Raw genomic sequence first — 23,638 nt, 5'->3', positions numbered from 1 at the left:
TCAAAGAGGCAAACCCTTTCGTTTGATTACAACTCCCACGAAAACTTGCTTCATTCACTTGATCCAAAAGCAAAACAAGATATACAAATGCATTTCTCCTTTGTTTCGCGCTTAAAAAGGTATTCAAAAATCATGTTGTTGGGTTTTTTTAGTCACCGAAGTGCAACATTATACTAGCCTCGTCCATTGTTGCCCAATCAGTCTGTTCCTTTGGGCAGCGCTAAATCAATAAAGCTAAACGTAAAGTCTTAACAAAAAGGACGGACGGACCGACTAGGCAAACATTTGCTGTCCAATCCTCTATACATAGGGATGGTAGTTCCCTAAACATCAGCACCCCCTGACTCACCCGTTACCGGTGTTACAACACGAGTAACATATGACTCCGTCACATCTATTTCTTATTATACCACGTGACATGACACTTAGTTATTGGTCCTAAATTCTGGGATAAGGACATTTAGGAAGTGTTCTTCTTTACCAATAAAATGTTTGATATTACTCTCGGCGCCCCAGGGTAGATAAAACAGTCCCGTGACAAATTATCAGATCCTCAGGAGAAGGGAGGTTACTCCCACCAATTGTACAATATCACTACGTGAATGAGAGCTCCACGGTCTATTGCTGTCCGCTTGATGTGTCAGTTTTTGTACCCAGATAGATACATCACACGTATCTATTCTACCATGACCTATAGAGATCTGCTTCGTGACTTATGTCATCCGATATGTTAGTTAAAAATAGATTTAATAGGTGAACACAGCCATGGTTAGTTTCATGTACTGGTTAGGGGCGTAACCCAGGGTAAAGGAAAATCACCCTGTCATTGGATTTGATACTAGACCCCATTATTTTCCGTACGTCTATTTAAAGCCAACCATTCCTCTAAAACGTAGAACAAAGTTGAAGAGTCGTAGGATACTTCACAGGAAGATACTATCCACAATGATGACTTGTGTACGCCATATATAGCAGCTCTTTTACAACAGAGGTGGTGGTTAAACGTAAGGTGTTGACGCGATACGCCTTGTAGTTTTAGTGAAGTATTTCCCTAGATTGAGTGTTAAAGTGTTAAATTTAGGACAAGTGACAACAACCATGGATGACGTTACAGCTACCTTAGCCAGATTGGGTATCCGGTCAGTGGAGGATGTCATTAGACTGCCGGACATGAAATCAGTATTCATAGTCATGAGGAAGCTAGGATTGACCACAACTGGACTGAAAAGGCAGAGAGATGCCGAGAGAGTGCTACTCTCCTACTGGAGAGAGCATGTTGCTCGTACAAGAAATGTAGGTCTATACCACGCCACTTTTTACTTCGCACCACTTCGCTAACCATGACAAAGCTTTGTATGTACCCCTGTATGTAATCCCAGCCTACGTTGTTCGGGGTTTAACGTCTTTCCAGCGTCAATATTGTGTCAATGACAGGCGGTTATGGAGACATCTTCGAAAAAAGAGTCGGTAGGAAAGAAAGGGCACAGGTCCCAAGTATTGCAATGACGGCAGCCGATCAATGTTAACTTCTTAAATATCTATTGCATGGAAGACATATTACCACCAATTCTGCCACAAATTAGTCGCCTTTTACGATAACATAAAACGTGGTAGAGCAGGCCTATATACCTCACACATTGTTAACCATAACATTTCTCTGTATGTGCTATGTAACACCCGTGTACTTCATTACTACAATGTTCGTCCTATTATTTCACTGTATGTACCCCTGGATGTAACATCCGTGTACTTCGTTACTACTATGTTCGTCCTATCATTTCACTGCATATACCCCTGGATGTAACATCCGTGTACTTCGTTACTACTATGTTCGTCCTTTCATTTCACTGTATGTACCCCTGGATGTAACCCCCGTGTACTTCTGTACTACAATGTTCGTCCTATTATTTCACTGTATGTACCCCTGTATGTAACACCCGTGTAATTCGTTACTACTATGTTCGTCCTATCATTTCACTGCATGTACCCCTGGATGTAACATCCGTGTACTTCGTTACTACTATGTTCGTCCTATCATTTCACTGTATGTACCCCTGGATGTAACACCCGTGTACTGCGTTACTACAATGTTCGTCCTATCATTTCACTGTATGTACCCCTGGATGTTACACCCGTGGACTTCGTTACTACTATGTTCGTCCTATCATTTCACTGTATGTACCCCTGGATGTAGCTATGTATGTAACACCCGTGTGCCCCTGTATGTTACCTTGTATGTAGCAGCAATTTACTTTGAATCACATAGGTTTTATATAACAAAGCATTGTATTCATTTTAAACCACGTGAGTTGCACTCAAAATAAGATGCTAATGAAACTTTACATGTAAATGTGATATTTTATCGGCTCATTTAGGTGGAATGAGTTGTTGATGTGAGTTTCGATATCTCCTTGTGGTAGACTTTCATTTAATAGACGATGTTATTGAAATTACTGGTTTCCATTTTTCTGTTTCGTTTTATTTTATATAGGATATGGATATCTCTCCTTCTGACTCACATTCATAGGGGTTTTCTCCCACAACCACTATATGTTTCCTGTCTTTCGACTCATTGGATAAAAAATCAAGGATCTGATTAACATTTTTGTCATCTACTAATGGGCAAAACCTGGACGTGAACTCACATGGTATAGTCGTTACTTTATTTATGACGTCTCATTACAAAGCTTTGTGACGTCATGATTCATGGCAATTGTTTCATTTCGAGGAGAAACGAATGGCTATCGAGACAAAACCTAAAGTTAATGTGAGAAAAACGTCCGTAAAGTCAGTTAATTTTCCAATTGTGAAAAACACTTAAGTAAAGCTCATATCATGTTTTACGATTTGAACATGATAACCATGTATAACCCGTTGGAGAACCTCTATGCCCCTCAGCTTGACACTGAAACGATAGTTTTTTCGCATATTGATAAAGATATCATTATACATTTCCTCGTCCTATTTACTACATTTAAAGCCAAGTAAAGAACGAATTTGTGCACATGTAGGAGTTATCTCCCTCTGTACACATCACATGAGTACAATACGCAGTGTCGTACATGTTATTAATGCCGAATAGTAAATACCACCATTTGCCTGACCTTTTATTAGCTTTTTTATGTGTTACTGACTTGCATTGCATGGCGGCACATAACAGACTGTCAAATGGTGAGCATCGTCAGAAGGATAGATAAATTTAACAGTGGGCAGTGGATTCATTCCAATGTGATAAAAAAATGCATAGAGGATAAAGGCACCCTGGGAAAAGAGTTAAGACCCGTGTGATTATGAAGTAAACAGGCCCCTGTGATAGTATAATACAGACCCTGTTATTATAACGGGATTGGTAGTATAGTACAGACCCCAGAGATTATAAACAGCACATGTGACAATGAAGGGAAACGTGCCCTGACATAGAAAAGCACAAACCCCTGTGATTATAAGGGATGACAATCCCTGCAAAAGTTTAATACACTAAACTTCTGTGGTTATAGAGAATGATAGTAGAGTAAAGACCCCTGTGATTATGAAAGATGAAGACCCCTGTGAAAGTAAAGTACACAGTGCAGACCCCTGTGCTAGTTTAGTATAGGCCCTGTGATTATAGAGGATTATAAGTAGAGTACAGACCCCTGCGATAATAGAGGATTTATAGTAGACTTCAGATTTCTGTGATTATAGAGGATCGATAACAGAGCACAGACCCCTGTGATTATAGAGGATTAACAGTAGATTGCAGGCCCTGTGATTATAGAGGATCGATAGCAGAGCACAGACCCCTGTGATTATAGAGGACTGATAGTAGAGTACGGACCCCTGTGACTCTTGATTGCCTCTGTGATTATAGAGGATCGATTGCAGAGCACAGACCCCTGTGATTATAGAGGATTGATAGTAGAGTACAGGTCCCTGTGATTATAGAGGATATATATCAGAACACAGACCCCTGTGATTATAGAGGATTGATAGTAGAGTACGGACCCCTGTGACTCTTGATTGCCCCTGTGCTTATGAAGGATAAAAACATTCGTAATAGTGTAATACAGACCTAAAATAAACGATAGACTTTTATACATATGTACTTATTATTCCGACTGAAGCACACACGTTAATTTTGTGAATAGGACATAACATACATGCTTAACTGGATTTGGAACATAAAAATGATGTTTTCACTCGGCCTCCAATCAGATATAATTATATCTTGTTCAGTTATATGTTTTGTCCTTGTGTGTTCCATGTGATATATAATGAGCAACAATTACCGATAAAACACGGTTCTGGAAGGGTACATGGTATTCTTAACGATTTCACGAGGATTTAAACAACAATGCAATAGAATTTCCTTTACGATTTGGTTTAATTTTTGAATTGGTATGCAATTGAAAAGAACACAAAAGCATGTTCAATATTATGTGTGGAATAAAACATTGATCAGCATACGTTGTGCAGTTGTAGTAGTGGGATGTGTGTACATACCGGGATCCATGTCACTCTGTATACAATTATATACAACCGGGATCCATGTCACTCTGTATACAATTATATACAATGCACATAGTGGTTACACATATATACAAAAGACTTTAAAAGACGGTCGGTTACACGGTAGAACCAGGAAGACGACGCGATACCAGTCAGTTGTACACATTCCTCACTACGACTCGGGCCACCATTGTAGTGCTTAACAACAAGAAGGATCTCTTCTCCTCCTGTTCGATGGTATAGGAGCTTAGGTCGTAATCGACACCAGGGACTCGGAGCATTTGGAAATATTACCATGGCGACAAGCTCTCTAAAGTCTGTGTCCGGTCCTGAGAGATACCAAGTGACATCTGTAGATGACATTCTCAGGATCCCAGATATGAGAACAGCACGAGATCTTATGAAGGACTGGGACATTGATACTAATGGGGTTAGAAATAAGGAGGACGCACTCAGACGGCTCATTGACGTCTGGAAGAACAACCCAGAGAACGTTCAGAAACAGGTCACTTGTGTGTTATAAGTATCTTAACCGTAACGTTTCTAACAAACAATCTTTACCAGTAACGCCATGTAATTTGGTCTGGCAGAACGAGTCCTAGTCTACAACAGACTTTACTGTAAAGCTATGTTGTTATAAATGAGTGATATATAACAGACTAACTCTACTATCTATAGTTCAGCCTCTTTAAGTGAAGGCCATTCACGGTCTCCTACACATTAGCTATACTTTGTTCCTGGTTTAAAGTTAAGTTACCCTATGTTAACAAACTTCACCTGCGTCTGCCACCGTCCCGCTATATTATTATATAGTCTGTTTAGTTGTTATATTGTCCTGTTAAGTCTTGTTTTTTTGTCCTGTTTTATATATTTTTTTCTTATTGTTCTATCTTACTTTTGTTTTGTAATAATTTCCCGTATGTTTACGTTACTTAAGACAGTGGTATATCACTTTGGTGCAATTCCTCAACTGTTATTATATTCATACAAAGTTCACAGCATAATACAGACTGCCTTAGTGTCGGTAATTATCGTACGACCTTGAACACAGCTATAGCCAACGATTTAAAGTGTGCATGTGTATGTAACACCAAATTCTGCAATGTCATGATATGCATATTTTCTGTTTGGTGTTTAGAGGGACAATGGCTTCAAGCATGCCCTGTCAGACGACAGAAAGAACAGACGCTTTCTAGGAGAAAAGTATGATGAAGTGATTGACCACTACAAGAAGCTTCCAGAACAACACCGACGCGACCTTGACCAATTCTTCAAGGGCATCGTTGAAGCTGTGAAACAAAAGAAAGGCGAGCTGGCAAGTAGTGATTGCGCCATTCTTGTAGCGGGTATGTATATGTGTCATACTTCAATTAAGTACGTTGCTAGATTGCATTGGATGTGTCCTGATGTGTCCTTTGATTGAAATATAAAAACTGCTCAGACACCAACCACACACAGTCCATAGACTGTATCTTTTTACTTACTATTTGTAGGGGAGACATCTGCAGGGAAGAGCAGTTTTATCAATCTTTTACTGGGGACAGAACTCTTACCGACAAGCGACCTACAGTGTACTAACACGATCTGTGAGATACGATACTCGCGCGACGGTAACAAGTATGCCGTGCTGCACCACCGATCTATCGGGAGCCAGAAACGCAAACCGGAAACTATAGATCTCGAGCGTGGCAAAGGCATCAATGTCCTAACAAAGGTGGTTACTGAGCTGGACGAAGACACGGAGGAAAGTCCGTATTCCAGGGTGGAGATATTTTGGCCCATTGAGATTCTAGAAGTATGTTCAATGTACATTGCATACATAATCAGTACTTAGCTGAATTATATAAGCAGTTACAAAACGGCGATATAAATGTTACATTTGAACCAGTAATGATAATAAGTGATGCATTGTTTGGAAGGTATTTTGTTTTAAATGATAAGTTATAAATCAATGCGAGGGGGAGGAAAAACATCATGGCAAAGGGAATGTGGCATATACAAATGAACTTAATTAAAGCAACATCGTGGAGATTTCGGCTAGTGTTCGTTTCATCAGGCTATCTGAGACAAAACAGAAACCATAGTCAATTCTCTGTAAAGTTCATGATCGAACAAAAAAGTATATATTTATTTCTTGGATTACTTATGTATACCCAATGTTAGACCCAAAATACTAGTAAGTATTCGACAACTATGTGGCACACCTACGTATTTTATTTAAGCATTGATGAGTTTAGGAAGAGTTATATCCCTTTCACCGCAGCCTCTAACTTATAATCTGTACTCACAAGTTCGTGCTATCGACGGCTATTCCGCAATGTATGGCAAGTTCGTATGGTTGTATCTGTATCTAAGAGTGGGTATAAATAAACAGTATTTCACATAATAACTCCACATTTCCAACTTCCGAGTATAGCGCGAAAGTGAATGCACTAAAACAGCCTTTATCCGTTCCGAGTATAGCGCGAAAGTGAATGCACTAAAACAGCCTTTATCCGTTCCATCACCATTTAGATAATGTGTTCGTTATAAGGTTCTTCTGTTTTCTATTTTCAGTCTGGTATAGTGATTGTGGACACACCCGGTATAGGCGCTAGTCGGCAGCTGTCGAAGAGTGTGGCGAGGTTCCTCTCTAAATCATTTGGCTTCATCTACATAATCAACAGTGCTAATGCTGGCGGAGTACAGAAAGGCAGGGTGAGCAACTGTTTACCTGAATATACAGTAGAGTAACGGTACCTAGCAACTTTATAATCTGTATAAAGGTCTTTTACACATTTAACGCCAATCCTAAAAACCCACAACAGTTGTAATATAATTCTTTTGTTAAAATCTATATAAATTGTGTCTGTTACAGTTGAAGGACTTCCTCAGACTAGTTACCACATCGGTTGACGAGGATTTCAATTCCCGAGCCACCATGTTTATTTGTAACAAGTGGGACACCGTGCCAGAAAGAGACCGGAAAGATGTATACAAAAATACCATCCTACAGCTGAAACGCTGTTATAACGCCGTCAGGGTGGACCAGATTTACCGCCTGTCCACGTCAGAGGTACATTGTATGTCTACGGCAGTGGTGGGGGCCTGTTAGGCCGAGGATATTTGGGCGACGAACAGTTTTACTGTGGAATTATATCATTTGCTCCAAAAGGAAACGGTTTTTGCTTGGTTAACATTTCGAAACTATGATAACCACTATGCTAATTAAATGCCCTCTTTCTTCAATATTTTTCCTTAAAGATTATTTAATCTGCGGGGGTGTACTAATGATGTAAATCTCTTGTATGAACAGGCACTAAAAGCGATGATCTTCGCCGACTGCACCACGGAAGAGCACGATATGGTTCTCAAGGGATTAGAACGGCTCCTACCGAACAGTCTGAAAAACCAACTAGCTTCTCACTACGGGTGTGTATATTATATCCCCTACCAAACAGTCCAAAACAATGTTACTTCTCACTACGGGTGTGTATATTATATGCCCTAACAAATAGTCCAAAACAATGTTACTTCTCACTACGGGTGTGTATAATATATCCCCTACCTAACAGTCCAAAACCATCTTACTTCTCACTACGGGTGTGTATATTTATATCCCCTACCAAACAGTCCAAAACCATCTTACTTCTCACTACGGGTGTGTATAATATATCCCCTACCTAACAGTCCAAAACCATCTTACTACTCACTACGGGTGTGTATATTTATTTCCCCTACCAAACAGTCCAAAACCATCTTACTTCTCACTACGGGTGTGTATATTTATATCCCCTTCCAAACGGTCCAAAACCATCTTACTTCTCACTACGGGTGCGTATAATATATCCCCTACCTAACAGTCCAAAACCATCTTCCTACTCACTACGGGTGTGTATATTTATATCACCTTCCAAACGGTCCAAAACCATCTTACTTCTCACTACGGGTGTGTAAAATATATCCCCTACCTAACAGTCCAAAACCATCATACTTCTCACTACGGGTGTGTATATTTATATCACCTTCCAAACGGTCCAAAACCATCTTACTTCTCACTACGGGTGTGTATATTATAACCCCTACCAAACAGTCCAAAACCATTTCACTACTCACTACGGGTGTGTATATTTATATCACCTTCCAAACGGTCCAAAACCATCTTACTTCTCACTACGGGTGTGTATAATATATCCCTTACTAAATAGTCAAAAACAATGTTACTTCTCACTACGGGTTTGTATATTATATCCCCTACCTAACAGTCCAAAACCATCTTACTACTCACTACGGGTGGGTATATTTATTTCCCCTACCAAACAGTCCAAAACCACCTTACTACTCACTACGGGTTTGTATATTATATCCTCTACCTAACAGTCCAAAACAATGTTACTTCTCACTACCGGTGTGTATATCATATCCCCTACCAAACAATCCAAAACAATGTTTCTTCTCACTACGGGGGTGTATATCATATCCCCTACCAAACAATCCAAAACAATGTTTCTTCTCACTACGGTTATGTTTATTATATCCCCTACCAAATAGTCCAAAACAATGTTACTTCTCACTACGGTTATGTTTATTATATCCCCTACCAAACAGTCCAAAACCATCTTACTTTTCACTACGGTTATGTTTATTATATCCCCTACCAAATAGTCCAAAACAATGTTACTTCTCACTACGGTTATGTTTATTATATCCCCTACCAAACAGTCCAAAACAATGTTACTTCTTACTACGGGTGTGTATATTATATCCCCTACCAAACAGTCCAAAACAATTTTACTTCTCACTACGGGTGTGTATAGTATATCCCTCACTAAATAGTCCAAAACAATGTTACTTCTCACTACGGATGTGTATATTATATCCCCTACTAAACAGTCTGATACCATCTTAATTGTCAATACGGTTGTGTATATTATATCCCCTTCTAAACAGTCCTAAACCATCATACTTCTCACTACGGGTGTGTATATTATATCCCCTACGAAACAGTCTGAAGCAATGTTTCTTCTCACTACGGATGTGTATATCATATCCCCTACCAAACAATCCAAAACAATGTTACTTCTCACTACGGGTGTGTATAGTATATCCCCTACTAAATAGTCCAAAACAATGTTACTTCTCTCTTTGGGTGTGTATATTATATTCCCTACCAAACAGTCCAAAACAATGTTCCTTCTCACTACGGGTGTGTATAGTATCGCCCTTACTAAATAGTCCAAAACAATGTTACTTCTCACAACGGGTGTGTATAAATAGATATCTTCAAAAACTATTCATTATTTATATTTCTCACAGTTAATATAATACTCGCATTTCCTAAAAATGATGAAATAAATCATGTTGTTAAGATATCATCATAAATATACGTCACAATTCAATTATTTTTCGATGTAGTGCTCTTGTACATATCAACGTTAGATCTTCTTTATACAAGATAAGACAGGCGAAAACGCGAGTGAACAAAGTGAGACACTTACACTGGACATAACAAATCTTTAATTAAAACCAGTTTGGCATACTGCGTACATACATGTACCGGTATAAGGGTTCCTAGAGTCAGATACACACAGTAAAGTAAAACACCTTTCCAGACGAAATGTAACTGGAACTGAGGAGACTGGTGCATGAGTACCCAATTATAGCCCTTAGTATGATCAAAATCAATGCTATCATATATTTAAATATTCTATTTAAACACCACACGAGAAAGTTGTGGAAGAGTGAAGCCCTTCTATATAAGGATTTCTCTTTGTTTGTAGGTGGGTTTGGGGTGAGCAAGATGTCCCTCGACCCTGGTAGTCCGATTCAGTATACATATATCCATGTTTACATAAATATTCTGAAATATGTCTATATAGTTATACGTTAAGTGTTTTTCTAACCTACTGATAAAGTAAAATATCAAAATCTTGAAAACAATGTCGCGTTCATAAATATACGCTGCAAATGCAATATATTTACGACTTGATGATCCTAACTGCCTTATTGATACTGATTAGCTGATGTATACACTCTGACGTTCAGATAAGTTGATGACATGTTCACGATGGCGTGTTGTTGTATTACTACAGATGGATATCACAAGTGTTAAAGCGGTCTCACTACTCACTTAAGGTCGCCAAGTTGATGAACGCTAAAGGATTGGAAGAGAAGGAACAACTACAGAAAACGTTAATGACACAAATGGACCGTTTAGACAGGGACGCTAAGTATACTTTAGATAGCATGCGCAGAGAGGTCAAAGAAGAGCTTGAGAACCTCTACGGACAGATTGACCGTCTTCTGTCCTCGACGGATGTACAGGTTCGTATCTGTCAGTGGGAAGCCGGCCATTGCCCACCGGCGGAAAACTGGAAGAAAGTTGTCCGCGAGGCGGAGAGCAGTATCGCCAAACGTGTAATCAGTGAGATCAATCTGTGGGATGATCAAAACGGCATCGTCAAACATCTCAAGGACAAAATTGTAAAAAAGTTCAAACGGAACTTTCAACTTATGGAAGACCAAATGCGGGATGTTGAAGGTATCAATCATTACGGTCAATTTACATTTTATCAACTACATTAGAAATGAACATACTTATCGTGTAGGATGATATTTAGTGCCCTAAATATTCCAATAGTCTACTTTTATGTGTTTGAAATCATGTGATCTAGAACAAAACCCTTTTAAACCTTTCTACTGCAATCGGCCATATTATAACGGTGCTATTGTTTTATAATTTGATACTAACCTATAATGTACAAGTAACATTATCTTTTGCTCTGTGCTTTTTTACCAGTTGTTCTTCTTCCGGGCGATAAACATGCGGTGTCAGACTTTCACAAGTCGATGAAAAGACCTGCGCCTGTGAAGAACGTGTTCCAAAAGGCAGGAAAGCAGGGGGTCCAGATCACCGACGACCTTAAGAGAATCGGGGGAGCAGTAGCCTGCGCTGGATCATTGAATACTAAGTCTAAGGAAGTAAGGCATATATTTAAAGCGTACAACAAACGAGACCCAAGGAAGAGCATGGAGGATGCCTCAATGATATTCATGCATAGTGTAACACAAGGAAACGTACTGAGGGCAAAACTGGATCTGTTTCTAGGAAAGTACATGAAGGGCATAGACGACATTGCTAAAATGATCCCAGACCTCCTCAAAGCTGACAGGATATTGATGGATACTTTGAGGATGGAAATGAAGGAAAACAAAGGTCTTCTGGCCAATCTCTTTCCAGACCTTTTGTTCAATATTTCCAAGAAGCAGGGTCTGCTTGACATGTTCTTTGTGACATGTATCATGGAATCCGACTTCAGAATGAGGGAACTTGATATAAACAGAGCCAAGCCACTTGGGAGTGGAACGTTCGCTGACGTTTTCAAGGGCAACCTTAGACCAGCCGGTGAGGCGGAAACAAGAGTGGCTGTTAAAATTAACAAGGAGTACATCACTGCGTCCAACGTGAGCGACCTCCTTTTGGAGGACCGCACATTAAGGTATATGAGAGATACATGTAATGCATACTCACTCAACTGTACTGTAAACCACGTTTAATTATTAATCAATTATTTGAATATAATTTAAGTTGTTATTTTCTTCTGTGATAAATAACCTGATTATAAATGAACAATTGGCATTGTCGATTGTGATGTCCATGACGCCCCCTGACGTTTCTTTATTGTGACGTCACAATTCAAAATTATTTTGCAGGTGGAGATGGATTTCCTGTTTCAGAGCATCAACGTCTTTATATCGAAAAACGTTATTAACAAAACAAAATACAAAATACTTTTGGTTTTACGATGAATAATAGCTTTATTGTATGCCTGTGTTGGAAATGTTAATTTGTGTTTCTCACTCGTAAAGAATGTATTCACCCTTTTAGTTAAATATAACTTATGAATTCAGAAAACAAATAATATCCTCCGTAAACAAAGGTTTCTATTTCACCCGTTGTTTATTATTCCAAAAATCGTCGTGAAAACTAAATACGGATATATGTTCTATCTGACGTATCAGCTAAAGAAATATATCTTCTCAGTTAATGTAATAGTACTATATATTTTCTCATGTTACTGTAATAGTACTATATATCTTCTCAGTTACTGTAATAGTACTATAAATCTTCTCATTTACTGCAATAGTACTAAATATCTTCTCAGTTACTGTAATAGTGCTATATATCTTCTCAGTTACTGTAATAGTACTATATATCTTCTCAGTTACTGCAATAGTACTAAATATCTTCTCAGTTACTGTAATAGTACTATATATCTTCTCAGTTACTGTAATAGTACTATATATCTTCTCAGTTACTGTAATAGTACTATATATCTTCTCAGTTACTGTAATAGTACTATATATCTTCTCAGTTACTGTAATAGTACTATATATCTTCTCAGTTACTGTAATAGTACTATATATCTTCTCAGTTACTGTAATAGTACTATATATCTTCTCAGTTACTGTAATAGTACTATATATCTTCTCAGTTACTGTAATAGTACTATATATCTTCTCAGTTACTGTAATAGTACTATATATCTTCTCAGTTACTGTAATAGTACTATATATCTTCTCAGTTACTGTAATAGTACTATATATCTTCTCAGTTACTGTAATAGTACTATATATCTTCTCAGTTACTGTAATAGTACTATATATCTTCTCAGTTACTGTAATAGTACTATATATCTTCTCAGTTACTGTAATAGTACTATATATCTTCTCAGTTACTGTAATAGTACTATATATCTTCTCAGTTACTGTAATAGTACTATATATCTTCTCAGTTACTGTAATAGTACTATATATCTTCTCAGTTACTGTAATAGTACTATATATCTTCTCAGTTACTGTAATAGTACTATATATCTTCTCAGTTACTGTAATAGTACTATATATCTTCTCAGTTACTGTAATAGTACTATATATCTTCTCAGTTACTGTAATAGTACTATATATCTTCTCAGTTACTGTAATAGTACTATATATCTTCTCAGTTACTGTAATAGTACTATATATCTTCTCAGTTACTGTAATAGTACTATATATCTTCTCAGTTACTGTAATAGTACTATATATCTTCTCAGTTACTGTAATAGTGCTATTTATCTTCTCAGTTACTGTAATAATACTCACTTACTGTAATAATACTATAGATTTTCTCAGTTACTGCAATAGTACTATAGTTCGTCTCAGTTATTGTTATAATACTATATACCTTCTCAGTTACTGTAATAATACTATATACCTTCTCAGTTACTGTAATAGTACTATATATCTTCTCAGTTACTATAATAGTACTTTATATCTTCTCAGTTACTGTAATAGTTTTATATATCTTCTCAGTTACTGTAATAGTGCTATTTATCTTCTCAGTTACTTTAATAATACTCACTTACTGTAATAGTACTATAGTTCGTCTCAGTTATTGTTATAATACTTTATATCTTATCAGTTACTGTAATAGTACTATATACCTTCTCAGTTACTGTAATAGTGTTATATATCTTCTCAGTTACTGTAATAGTACTACATATTTTCTCAGTTACTGTGATAGTACTATGTATCTTCTCAGTTACTGTAATAGTATTATATATCTTCTCAGTTTCTGTAATAGTGTTATATATCTTCTCAGTTATTGTAATAATACTATATACCTTCTCAGTTACTGTAATAATGTTATATATCTTCTCAGTTACTGTAATAGTACATGTACTATATATCTTCTCAGTTACTGTAATAGTGCTATTTATCTTCTCAGTTACTGTAATAGTACTAAATATCTTCTCATTTACTGCAATAGTACTAAATATCTTCTCAGTTACTGTAATATTGTCATATATTTTATCAGTTACTGTAATAGTACATGTACTATATATCTTCTCAGCTACTGTAATATTGTCATATATTTTCTCAGTTACTGTAATAGGACTATATATCTTCTCAGTTCCTGTAATAGTGCTATTTATCTTCTCAGTTACTGTAATAGTACTATATATCTTCTCAGTTACTGTAATATTGTCATATATTTTCTCAGTTACTGTAATAGTACTATATATCTTCTCGGTTACTGTAATAGTACTATATATCTTCTCAGTTTCTGTAATAGTACTATATATCTTCTCAGTTACTGTAACAGTACTATATATCGTCTCAGTAACTGTGATAGTTCTATATATCTTCTCAGTTACTGTAATATTGTCATATATTTTCTCAGTCACTGTAATAGTACTATATATCTTCTCGGTTACTGTAATAGTACTATATATCTTCTCCGTTACTGTAATAGTACTATATATCTTCTCCGTTACTGTAATAGTACTATATATCTTCTCGGTTACTGTAATAGTACTATATATCTTCTCAGTTACTCTAATAGTGCTATATATCTTCTCAGTTACTGTAACAGTACTATATATCGTCTCAGTAACTGTGATAGTTCTATATATCTTCTCAGTTACTGCAATAGTACTATATATATTGACTTATCAGTTACCGTATTTGTACTACATACCTTCTCAGCTATTTTAATAGCACTGTATTTCTTCTCAGTTACTGTAAAAGTACTATATATCTTCTCAGTTACTGTGATAGTACTATATATCTTCTCAGTTACTGTAATAGTACTATATATCTTCTCAGTTACTGTAATAGTACTAAATATCTTCTCAGTTACTGTAATAGTACTAAATATCTTCTCAGTTACTGTAATAGTGCTATATATGTTGACTTCTCAGTAACTGTAATAGTGCTATATATGTTGACTTCTCAGTAACTGTAATAGTGCTATATATGTTGACTTCTCAGTTACTGTAATAGTACTATATATCTTCTCAGTTTCTGTAATAGTACTATATATATTTTCAGTAACTGTAATAGTACTATATATATTGACTTTTTGCATTATCTGATTGTGAAATTGTCACGATCTCATTTCTGTTTTGCAGAGATCTCAATCATAAAAACATAGTCACCTATTTTGGGTCAGTTCTCAGCCAGAATGAAAAGTTGCGCATCAGCTGGATCATGCTCCTAGAATTCTGCAAGGGCACGTTGAAAGACGTGTTTCTGGAGGACTCATACGAGAACCCCGGAAAACTTGGAAACAGACGCAATGATCAAATACGTGCCATGCGGAATATGTCTCGGTACGTGATAGAGTTGTGTCGCGGACTACAGTACTTACACGAGAAGGACTTGGTGCACCGCGATCTGAAACTGGAGAACGTGCTGGTAAGTGGGACATAATACAAGTCAATGTTCCGTTGTTAATCAATGTTATTTAAGGTTTTAAAGGCATTCGGTAATGGTACATTTAGCTTACAAACCACTCGTCCTTTAATTTCACATCCAGAAATATGGACGACGTGTGCGATGTGGTCTATAAATGACATGGAATGTATTGACATTGTCGGTCGTATAATTACCTCAGCCACTTACTCCCATTTTATTAGCATGACTTACAAATAAGCTGCAAAATAAGCGTGCCAATTTCGATTTCCTGGTCGTAAACTTTCCATCCTTGACAGTAACACCTCTAGTTCGCCAACTGCGGTGTCGTTATCTCATTGGGTAGTATCCTATTCCATTGTGTGATATTAAGGTCCGTTTGTTGGCTTCGATTATTAGTGCGCCTTGTGGTTTCGTAGACACCACCACTGTCCTCACTTTAGAGGACACATCAACACAGGGGAATATTACGGGTACCGACCATGAAACAGAAGGTACTTACCCTTCCGGATAACCTGATCTTATTTTCCTTGTACTAATTAGATGGTCTTCATGTATGTTTTATCAACTTTATTTCTGTTTCGGGGGAGGGGTGTCTTTGTAGAAAATACATGGTTAGTAGTTTTAAATTCTGTAAATGTAAAAGCCTGTGACTAGTTGAAGAGTAGGAAACGCTGACCCGCCCCTGAGCTTCTCCGGTTTTGTGTTTTGGTTTATCACGTCTTTGCTTCTTCTCGGGCCCTGTTGTGTTTTTGAACATGGATTTCGTGTATGATATTTACATAAGAAATGAAGTCAGAATTATTCTGACATGTCTTCACAAGTAAGTGCCCTTACAGAGCTGGGGAAGTCATAAGAGGGCGCTATGCTGGCATTGTGTAAATAGACTTTATCTTTTCGTTCGCGATGATGCGTATGTTATCAAGGAAATGCACATAGCTTACGGACATAATGTCTGTTATCACGGGAGTATACATAGCCTACGGATATTATGTCTGTTATCACGGGAGTACACATAGCCTACGGATATTATGTCTGTTATCACGTGAGTACACATAGCTTACGGACATTATGTCTGTTATCAAGGGAGTACACATAGCTTACGGATATTATGTCTGTTATCAGGGGAGTACGCATAGCTTACGGATATTATGTCTGTTATCAGGGGAGTACACATAGCTTACGGACATTATGTCTGTTATCACGGGAGAACACATAGCTTACGGACATTATGTCTGTTATCAAGGGAGTACACATAGCCTACGGATATTATGTCTGTTATCACGGGGGTACACATAGCCTATGGACATTATGTCTGTTATCACGGGAGAACACATAGCTTACGGACATTATGTCTGTTATCACGGGAGAACACATAGCTTACGGACATTATGTCTGTTATCACGGGAGTACACATAGCTTACGGATATTATATCTGTTATCACGGGAGTGAACATAGATAACGGACATTATGTCTGTTATCAAGGGAGAACACATAGCTTACGGACATTATGTCTGTTATCACGGGAGTACAGATAGCCTACGGATATTATGTCTGTTATCACGGGAGTATACATAGCTTACGGACATTATGTCTGTTATCACGGGAGTACAGATAGCCTACGTATATTATGTCTGGTATCACGGGAGTACAGATAGCCTACGGATATTCTGTCTGTTATCACGGGAGTATACATAGCTTACGGATATTATGTCTGTTATCACGGGAGTACACATAGCCTACGGATATTATGTCTGTTATCACGGGAGTATACATAGATTACGGACATTATGTCTGTTATCACGGGAGTACACATAGCTTACGGATATAATGTCTGTTATCACGGGAGTATACATAGCCTTCGGATATTATGTCTGTTATCACGGGAGTATACATAGCTTACGGACATTATGTCTGTTATCACGGGAGTACAGATAGCCTACGGATATTATGTCTGTTATCACGTGAGTACACATAGCTTACGGACATTATGTCTGTTATCACGGGAGTATACAGAGCTTACGGACATTATGTCTGTTATCACGGGAGAATAAATAGCCTACGGATATTATGTCTGTTATCACGTGAGTACACATAGCTTACGGACATTATGTCTGTTATCACGGGAGAATAAATAGCCTACGGATATTATGTCTGTTATCACGGGAGTACATATAGCTTACCGACAGTATGTCTGTTATCACGGGAGTGAACATAGATAACGGACATTATGTCGAGTTTGCTTATGTTATCTACTTGTTGATCTGCGTGGATAACATTAATATATCGGGATAAGCTGAATTATATAAAACAAACAGCTCTTTCTTTATTTAAGTTCATAAAAAAACCGTAAATGGTCTTTTGGAGATAATACGTTTAGTTTGTTAAGTATACAGGTTTATCAAACATTTAGATATTGAGAAAATGTCCATTCTATAAAAAGTTATTTATATATTAAATACTGCTATGCGACAGTCATATCAGTTCATCTGTTTGTCATATAAGTCCAATGGAACTCTGTCAATACGTTTATTGACATTATTATTCATTAGTGAGTTGTTCACCTGTCCTCCCTTTGAGTATTTGTATGTTACCATTGACATCATCATCACATTACTGCAATTTTATCAACTTGAAATTTCAAGATACTAACTCGAAATTTCGACTTTATAACTCGAAATTTCAAGATACTAACTCGAAATTTCGACTTCATAACTCGAAATTTCGAGATAAACATAACTGTTTAAACCAGACTCTGTTCAATCCGGATCATTTTGTAAACCGGCAAAAGCATTTAGTTTTTAATTCTTTAACTTAATTGATTTAACTCCGAACTCATTCTACAGACCGGTTCTGTTTCCCAACTCGATACTTTCTATACATTAATATAGATACATCTCTGTGAACCGACAGCACAACACGTTCTGTTCAACCCAATCTTATTACTAGACAAGAAAGTTAACAGTTGAGCAGTGATTTTCAACTTTCCCGGATATCATAATACATAATTTTTATAAACATTGGTCTGCTCATATCGATGGCGATAAATAAAATATTTAATGAAATTATCTTGTGAATATAAACTTTTTCCTATAATTTTGTGAAATTTGAAAATATATATCACAAGAACAGAACGTTATGTAGATTCACAGAGAGTATATTTAATATTGTATAGAAAGTATAAGATGGGGAAACAAAGCCGGTTTACAGAGTCCGAAGTTTACACAATGATGTTAAAGAAATAAAGACCAAATAATTTGGCCGGTTTGGACCTTTCTAGAAGGGCTTTGTGCTTTAGGCAAAACCAGTAGTTCTTTCTTGACCATGCTTTCTCTTAATAAAGTTTATTTTTTTCAATTATTCATTAACTTATATTTCTACAGCTTACATTTTCAGGGGGTATCGTGTTTTAATAATGATTGTGCAGTTAACTTGTCTTTTTACGCTGAAATTGTTGACTGATATTTTTTTTTATATATGTAGGTATCAATGGAAGATACAGTAAAGCTGACGGACGTCGGACTTACAAAAGGCGCTAATATGATATCGGGAACTCTCGTGGGATCCCCCGTGTACATGGCACCGGAAGTACTTGTAACACGTGACATATACGACCACAAGGCGGACATTTACAGTCTCGGTATTATGCTGTGGGAGATGTGGTACGGTATTGACGCTGCAGAACATATCATACACTACATCCACAAATCACTGGAGGACTCAGTCCAAAAAGGCCTCAGGCCGGATATGTCCATCCAGCACCGACCCCCGGATAATTGGATAAACGTGATCGAGCGATGCTGGGACAAAGACCCCGTGACCAGACTGGAAGCTGCAGGCGTAGGCAACTTCTTTGAAAAGGTGTCAAAGTAAAGTTTAAACCTCAAAAAGTATACTTAGTGTCACGTATGACAGCAGTGCCATGGTGAGCCAACAGTGATGTTGTAACCAGCTTGATCTGATCTTGTGAGCTATCAATGATGTTTTGAACAAGCTTGATCTGATCTTGTGAGCCAGCAGTGATGTTTTGAAGAAGCTTGATCTGATCTTATGAGCCAGCAGTGACCTTGTAAGCCAGCTGTGATCTTTTTAGCCAGCGATGACCTTGTGATCCAGCAGTGACCTTGTGAGCCAACTGTGACCTTGTGAGCCAGCAGTGATCTAAGCTTCGGAATGAGAAGTCATCAACGTTATCCATATGGACTTTTGATGCATCACTGCCCTCACATCTAAGTCTATCCACCAATGAGCATGTGTGTCAGATAGAAGTAGTTTATACAAACAATCTTGTTGTTATAGTCCTATTGAAGAACATGTCTTTGCTGTGAGTTCTTTTCACCATTTTGTTGTTATATATATATCAAACCTGAAGAGCCCTGTGAAGGGTGAAAGCAGCTAGTTTTTTAGTCGATCGTTAATCTTATTTTTTCTATATTTACTTCCTTCACATGGACATTTAATCCCTTTTTATTTTATATATATATATATTGTTTATTTTTGTATATTGTTTTATACATTTCTTTTTATTTTCTTCGTATTTTTACAATGTACATTTTTAAATCGCGGCAAAGGAACGCTGATGTAGAGGACCTATTTTTGCGCAAGATGCACTGTCATATAAAGTGAGTCAACGAGAGATATCAAAAACGTAGAACATGTGCATTTGGAAATCGGGCCCGGTAAATGTGAAAAATCTCCAATCTGCTACGGAATGTCTCATTAGTCGCCTCTCAATACTGCGATGGAACTAAGTCACAGCAGGTGGTCCCACTTAGTCGCCTCTTTTTGTTTGCAGGAATTATGCATATAATTATCAAATAAGTGAGTGCAGGAGGAATAAGTAGATAAAATGGCCAAGATACTGTATAAATCTGCAAAATAAATCTGACAACGGCTGTTGGTCACACACACTGACATGAAGCAGCAGGCAGGCGGGATAGCAGACCAACTGTGCAGTAATGGATCATTAGGTCAAATGTCCCCTGGAAGGAAAACGAGCGGATGGCAACCGCCTATCGTTCGTTCATACCTCGAGGGTAGCGGGTTTGTTGATTGGTGATCCAAAACCGTTCTCTCGTACGTCGTCTCGTTTCATCCCATGTAGGGCAATGATCTATGGCAACAACCTGCATGTCTTTCCAACTATGGCTATGCCTTGCCACAGGGAAGTCTGGTATATTTATATATATACCATACAGTGCATTATCATATTTATGTGAATGCATCCGTTGGCATATTGTGAGGGTTCGGTGTGCCACAATGTCATGCTGGTTATTGCTAAGGTTGTCAGCTCTGGTAGAGTGAGAGTAAACACTTCGTCACTTTGTCATTAAGATGTGTACATCAAAACGCTTGCATCACAATCAACACACTTTTGACAATGTAAAGACATGTTTGAAAATGTAAAACGTACAAATATGTAACCATATCTTTTAATCTAATATCTATCTGATGTTTTAATCGTTGTATGTAAACAACATAGAAATGCATATTGTCATTCTACCATTCTCACTGATTTTTGTAGCTACTATGGAAATGTAGCCCCTAGATGTTTTATACATTTCTTTTTATTTTCTTCGTACTTTTACAATGTACATTTTAAAAGCGCATCAATAATGATCATAGTATTTCATATTAACATTTTTAAGTGTCTTTACAGGTTCTTTTTAAATTTTCAAACTGTTGCTATACTCTATTTTAACCTTATCTAAAGCATTTTAACGTGGGAATTTTCTTCCTTTATATCTTCCTGTATTACATGTTGTGTTGTGAATAGACGTTCTCCAACGAGTGGTGGTTGGTTATCATGTTTATTTAACTCGAGTTAGGTTACAATGTAGTACATTTCAAATTCTATCAGACACACGCGAGGTTTCTGAGTGTCTTTTACATTTTGAAACTTAACTAACGGGAGTTTTCTCCTATAACGTTCTGACATTATACCTAAATCATGTGTATTTTATAAATATGTTTTTCCTACCACCACTTAAGGTTACCTCACTTCCGACTCATTGTAAAATCTGCTAGGAGTTGATAAACATTTTGGGATATCCACTACTGAGTAACACCACGGACTTAATTTCATTCGTTAATCGTCTAATTATGTCTTTTGATTATTGTCAAGAAACAATGGTTGCAACGTAATCTTCTATTGTGACGTCAACGTTCACGGCGATTGTTTCCCTGCTAGGTAACGGGAATAATATATTGCCAAGAGAAACATGATTTCCTAGATACAATATGGGTATACCACTCGTAATGGTAGGTTATCATGTTTATCGAACTCTCATGTGTTCCATTACAAATTGTAAAAGACACTCGGTAAACCTCGTTAGGGAAATTGTATTTGGATAAGGTAGGTTTGCGTGCAACATATAATAATAATTACAAAATACACGGTTTCCGTGCACTCAGTGGCTATTTTTGCTCTGTTGGATTTCTCATTTCATAACTATAAGTCGGCAAATTAAAGTTGTCAGCGATACATTAGGAGCAATAAATTACATAATATCATCTAGTTTTGTTTATATCGTACATTCAGATAACAAACAAAAATGGCATACTCTCCACAACAATTAACAAGTTGTCAAATAGACGAAATAAAAAGCCGTGATAACACGAGTCCTCCATGGCCCTTGCTTAACCATCTAATTGATTAGGCCGAAAAGCTAGTCATAAAATATCGTGGATAGAGAAAGTTATAAGCTTATGTGGAAGTAGAATAGGGTAGCAGACATCATATATAGTCAGCATCATATATAGTCAATCATATATAGTCAGCATAGCACCATATAAAGTCATATATAGTCAGCATCATATAAAGTCAGCATCATATATAGTCAGACTGAACTGTGCAGTCACGTTGATTTTACGTGGAATAATCATTTCAGACGATTATCTATTATTCATTTACATTTATTTATGTATTCCCACCTGCTCGTTGTCAAGGTATGTTGGGCATAGTGTATGCATTATACAACAGGTTGTCCGACATCCTGATGAAAATGAAATAAAAAATCTGATATTTTCATGTATTGTTTTCGAATTTGTATTTAATGCCATAGCAATTCTGTTCAGTCGTGGTCAAACAAGAAAATGATAACAGAGTGAAGGACGAAATCGGCGACAGACAATTAGACCCTTTCATCATCAATTTGTGTACAAAATGGCCTGGACATGGACAACAATGAGATAGATACAACCAGCTAATTTGGCAGAGTCTATTGAATCTGTGAAAAGATAGGATAGATATAAAAGGATGTTCAGAACTGGCATTCAAACAATAACAGCACAAAGTCACAAAAGGGGAGAAATAAAAAGGTATCAAAGACTCAGAACCCATGTCAAATATCGATTATAATAAAAGAACACAAGAACAAACTTTAATACAGCATCCACAAACTCACAATCCTCAAAACACGTAGGTTACAGACAGGAAGGAAACCCTGGTAGGCTAGTAATAAACAACAGAGCTCCATGTACACAACAAACTCACAAATCTCAAATCACGTAGGTTACAGACAGGAAGGAAGCCCTGGTAGGCTAGTAATAAACAGGACAGCTCCATGTACTCAACAAACTCACAAATCTCACAAAACGTAGGTTACAGACAGGAAGGAAACCCTGGTAGACAGCTCCATGTACTCAATAAACTCACAAATCTTAACAAACGTAGGTTACAGATAGGAAGGAAACCCTGGTAGGCTAGTAATAAACAACAGAGCTCCATGTACACAACAAACTCACAAATCTCAAAACACGTAGGTTACAGACAGGAAGGAAACCCTGGTAGACAGATCCATGTACTCAATAAACTCACAAATCTTAACAAACGTAGGTTACAGACAGGAAGGAAACCCTGGTAGCCTAGTAATAAACAAGACAGCTCCATGTACTCAACAAACTCACAAAACTCAAAAAACGTTCGTTACA

At 37.2% G+C, this 23,638-nt stretch overlaps 1 protein-coding gene across 2 annotated transcripts; it reads left to right on the top strand.

The window, feature by feature from the left end:
- The first annotated feature begins 770 nt into the window (after positions 1-770).
- LOC110449424 lies at positions 771-20,114 on the top strand. 2 transcript variants are annotated; one of them, XM_021496296.1, is made up of 10 exons: positions 771-1,293; positions 5,627-5,834; positions 5,982-6,283; positions 7,045-7,185; positions 7,346-7,543; positions 7,784-7,899; positions 10,560-11,008; positions 11,267-11,966; positions 15,423-15,708; positions 19,190-20,114. In XM_021496296.1, exons 1-10 carry the CDS (start codon positions 1,099-1,101, stop codon positions 19,577-19,579), a joined length of 2,985 nt encoding a protein of 994 aa, XP_021351971.1. In that variant the 5' UTR covers positions 771-1,098; the 3' UTR covers positions 19,580-20,114. The 2 variants fall into 2 exon arrangements, with proteins under 2 accessions (XP_021351971.1, XP_021351962.1); XM_021496287.1 differs by lacking the exon at positions 771-1,293 and adding an exon at positions 4,576-4,993.
- Positions 20,115-23,638: the final 3,524 nt, after the last annotated feature.

The sequence above is a fragment of the Mizuhopecten yessoensis genome, unplaced genomic scaffold (genome assembly GCF_002113885.1).
Source record: "Mizuhopecten yessoensis strain PY_sf001 unplaced genomic scaffold, ASM211388v2 scaffold445, whole genome shotgun sequence".
Taxonomy (NCBI): domain Eukaryota; kingdom Metazoa; phylum Mollusca; class Bivalvia; order Pectinida; family Pectinidae; genus Mizuhopecten; species Mizuhopecten yessoensis.
This window is presented reverse-complemented; position numbering and strand designations above follow the sequence as displayed.